The following is a 4,428-nucleotide window of genomic DNA, read 5'->3' on the forward strand; positions in this document are numbered from 1 at the left end:
CACTGGTGTAATCACAGTACCCTTAATATACTAACACTGGTGTAATTACAGTACCATTAATATACTAACACCGGTGTAATTACAGTACCATTAATATACTAACACTGGTGTAATTACAGTACCCTTAAGATACTAACACTGGTGTAATCACAGTACCCTTAAGATACTAACACTGGTGTAATTACAGTACCCTTAATATACTAACACTGGTGTAATTACAGTACCATTAATATACTAACACTGGTGTAATTACAGTACCATTAAGATACTAACACTGGTGTAATTACAGTACCATTAAGATACTAACACTGGTGTAATTACAGTACCCTTAAGATACTAACACTGGTGTAATTACAGTACTCTTAAAAACCTTAAGATACTAACATTGGTATATATAATCACAGTACCCATAAGACACTAACAGTGGTATAATCACAGTACCCTTCAAAACCTTGAGAAACTAACATTGGTGTAATCACAGAACTCTTTAGAGATTAACATTAGCTTAATCATACTATCCTTTAAAGTTAACTAACGTTAATGTTATCACAACATGCTTTAGAGAATAACGCTGATGTAATTACAGTACCCTTTGGAGATTAACATTGGTGTAATCACAAGCAGTATGATTAATATTACATAATACTCATTAGAAATTAATGTCGGTGTAAGAGTTTCTTTGACTTGCTCGTTGTTGGAACTGGGCTAGACGCTTGAAGAACTACAGCACAAAGCTTCAGATGCTCATTTAAACGTTGCTCTAAGGTCTAAACGAGGCGTGTTTGATCATACATAGTCTCGCTTACATCAAGTTGTAGTACGGGGACTTACTATATGCTTTCTATCTATTTAGTTTAAAAAAAAAGTAAAATTTTCAAAATTATGTTGTTTTTCTTAGTTCTCCTGTCGGACACAAAGGATCCTGAAGTGTGTTACTAGCTTTAGCTTTGTCTCCGAGGTAAGCAGCAGCAGCTCTGAGTAAAGGCCTCTGATAGGAATAACAATGATGTATTTGATTAGTGAGCTCAGTTATTCTTGTCGGTGAATCAGATAATAGTTACTAGTGAACTTACCCTTGATCTGCACTTCCCGTTGGTTAACTAATCTATCGATAACCAATCAATATTTTTGTGTACCAGAAACTTGAAGGTTTATATATTTTTCATTAGTTTCACTACGTTGCAGTTGTGTGAGTAATTCCCTTTTAACCCTGTAAGTATTCGGCAGAGACCTCTAGTTTCTGCCATATTTCTTTTATTTTAAATGAAGAAACCTTGCGACTACCAAGTGTGGGTTGTGTTTTGTTTTTACGAGCAAGGTTAGCGTCAGTACACGATAAATGTGACTTATTTAGCGTTTGCTCCATTATTTAGTGTTAGCGTTTGGAGTATTGATGGTGAAATTTACTTAGACGTAGGATCTTCGATTTCACAAAAAGTTTACTAAAGTATTGATTAGAGTTGTGATGTTTAACTTATGTTTAGGTTCTTTTAAATTAGTGTTTTCTTAAACCCTTTTTCATTTCATTCAGTTTAACTTGCAAGGTGGACCAGCACGTGCTTACAAGACATCCTTTGTTTTTTTTAAATTCTTTATCAGGTCTTTTCAGTCTCCAAATACTCACAAGATCACTTGTCCTATTGTTAATATTGCTCTTGTGTATTGTATTATGATGTAGTATATTATTTGTTCTATTGTAAAATGCGAAAGTGCTATTAAATATCTGTTATTTGTGTGAACTTCTGTGTTGTCTTGTTCTATGTGATTTTAACTCTGATGGAAATATACATCCAAGTTCGAGGTCCGAAACTCTTCAGTTACTAGCAGGTTTAACTTCCCTGTACTGCTGGTTAACCACGAGATACCACAGAGAGCAAACATATCGATAAACAACGTAAGAACGTTGAAAATTATTAATTCAGTCCTTTATCTTAAAAACGTTCTCTATCCTCGAAACTGGTTTTAAAGCTACACACTCACACACACACCCACACTGAAATTTATGGATAGTGTTGATTTCAACACATTTTTCATTACATTTCTCAAAACGTAACTGTCTTTACTCTTTACCCATAAATGGGCGACAAATTTCAATGTGTGTATCTTTAAAATTAGGGTGAGATTAGAGAATTTTTTGAAGATAAAGAATATAATTAATAAACTTCAATATTCTTACTTCGTTTATCGATGGTCGAAGTGGACAAAATTATGCAGGGTCAACCAGGAGTCGTTTAGAAGCTTATAAACGATCATCATGCTGGTAGTTCTGCAAAGCGATAGCCCAGGAATGTGACAGGACTACAGATGAAAATAATTTAGAAATAATATGTAGTTCAAGCAATGAACAAAATCTAACAACTACAAGTCTCTTTGTCATCGAAAAACTTAAACAAATGTTGAATTCTAATTCATCGACAGTTGAAATCCTTCTAAAAATAATATAATGTGATTATACCAATATTAGTTTCTAAATAAAGGGTATTTAACGCTAATATTAAAATATTTTGTGACATTAAGATGAAGACTGTAATGTGATTATACCAATCTTCATCTTAATGTCACAAAATATTTTAATATTAGCGTTAAATACCCTTTATTTAGAAACTAATATTGGTATAATCACATTACAGTCTTCATCTTAATGTCACAAAATATTTTAATATTAGCGTTAAATACCCTTTATTTAGAAACTAATATTGGTATAATCACATTACAGTCTTCATCTTAATGTCACAAAATATTTTAATATTAGCGTTAAATACCCTTTATTTAGAAACTAATATTGGTATAATCACATTACAGTCTTCATTTTAATGTCACAAAATATTTTAATATTAGCGTTAAATACCCTTTATTTAGAAACTAATATTAGTATAATCACATTATAATCTTCAGCTTCAACGTTACAGAATATATTTACACTAAGGTTACGTTAGTATCTTAGAATATGTTGAGATGAACATAATGACAGTAACTCGTAGTATTTCCGAAATTAAACAAAATCGCGGATCTAGATGCAATTAGACACGTAAATAGATTTAAAAACTTCGTGTTTAAAAAGCCGATGAATTCCATGGATTTTATTGGTACTTTAGGGTTAGAATTATCTGATAATTTGAGTATAAGCTTTTGTTGGAAAGCTCGCTATTTTTTTAATGTGAGTCAACGTAATTGTACGTTAAATAATAATAATTATTCTTAACTGTAATTGCTCAACAACACAGCCCACAGTTGATTTTCAGTCAAGTTACCCTTTTTTTTTAACATATTAGATTCGTCACAACATTTGTTTGAAAGTTTTTGTTCAGATTTTCAGAATTTTGTTTTGATGCATGTTGTATATTTATTAAACTGGATTCATGAACTTTCTATACCTGATTTCAAATATCACTCTGCGAGATTTATCATCAAATGTTTGTTATATCCAATGGTTTTTCTTTCAAGATTTAAATTAGAATTAACACCCTGTTCTGGAACAATTATTATCCCGAATATATATATATATATATATACGTTACACCTTTTTTTTTTACACGTAGGTATGTTTACAATGCTATCATTTCGAACTTACATTCGGATTATCATAATAATCTTTACGGCCAGGGTGGGTGTAAAACATAAATTTAGGAGTTAGGGGGTGTCGTCGTCTCCCGCCCCTCCTGCGCCATCCTCTGAACCTGATAGATTCTGCGACAAGAAGAAGACACAGGATCAGAGCTAAAGTAACGATTGTTCTGGTTTTCATTTCCTGCTAGGATCCAACTGATATCGTTTTGGAGTTTTTTACGCCTTCGTGGAGGAATTCAATTCAGGATCAGGGTAAAAGGCTGCCAAGGAAAACAAACGGATTAGTTGTCAAAAGTAGAATAAGGTTAAATACATTGAGGTTGGGTCAGTATGTCTTGAAAATGTGCAAATTCTGTTTAGGTGGGATCGGGCGTACCAAGTTGTGAATCTAAGGATGCATGGTTCGTAAAATCGCACTCTGCACTTTGGGGATATGGGTTACAATGATGACGGTTAAATTCCGTTATTCCATCAGATTAGCTGCCTTCCCTTTAATCTATCAGTTTAAAATTAGGGCCGTCTAGCGAAGATGGTCATCGTGTAGCTTTGCAAGAATATTCAAAACAAACTATCCATAAGTGATTTTTCTTATTGTATTATCTTCCTTGCTATCAGTGCACGTAAAACGCCAGATAATCTACAGAAACACTGTTCTCTCATTTATCGACCTGCTTAGTGTCGTAGGCAGGACTATTTCTTGTTATAAGAGTAAGTATGACTGGACCAAACTATTTATTGTTGTAAGAAAATGTGAGTATGGACAAAACTGTTTATTGTTGTAAGAAAATGTGAGTATGGACAAAACTGTTTATTGTTGTAAGAAAATGTGAGTATGGACAAAACTACTTACTGTTGTAAGAA

General features: G+C 32.8%; 1 protein-coding gene and 1 long non-coding RNA gene across 2 annotated transcripts in view; one reads left to right on the forward strand and one right to left on the reverse strand.

Moving 5' to 3' along the window:
- LOC106459097 (immunoglobulin domain-containing protein oig-4-like) overlaps window positions 1-4,428 on the reverse strand; it is a 12,279-nt gene that overhangs the window by 3,810 nt on the left and 4,041 nt on the right. Inside the window, exon 2 of the mRNA XM_013918683.2 lies at window positions 3,572-3,827. Within this exon, the coding sequence (XP_013774137.1) occupies window positions 3,572-3,745 (174 nt within the window). The 5' untranslated portion in view covers window positions 3,746-3,827. The remainder of the gene's footprint in view (window positions 1-3,571; window positions 3,828-4,428) is intronic.
- LOC111085698 lies at window positions 17-1,739 on the forward strand. Its single transcript, XR_002610504.1, has 2 exons — window positions 17-958; window positions 1,532-1,739. It is a non-coding gene; the product is annotated as an uncharacterized LOC111085698 (long non-coding RNA).

The sequence above is a fragment of the Limulus polyphemus genome, unplaced genomic scaffold, assembly GCF_000517525.1.
Source record: "Limulus polyphemus unplaced genomic scaffold, Limulus_polyphemus-2.1.2 Scaffold559, whole genome shotgun sequence".
NCBI classification, from domain to species: domain Eukaryota; kingdom Metazoa; phylum Arthropoda; class Merostomata; order Xiphosura; family Limulidae; genus Limulus; species Limulus polyphemus.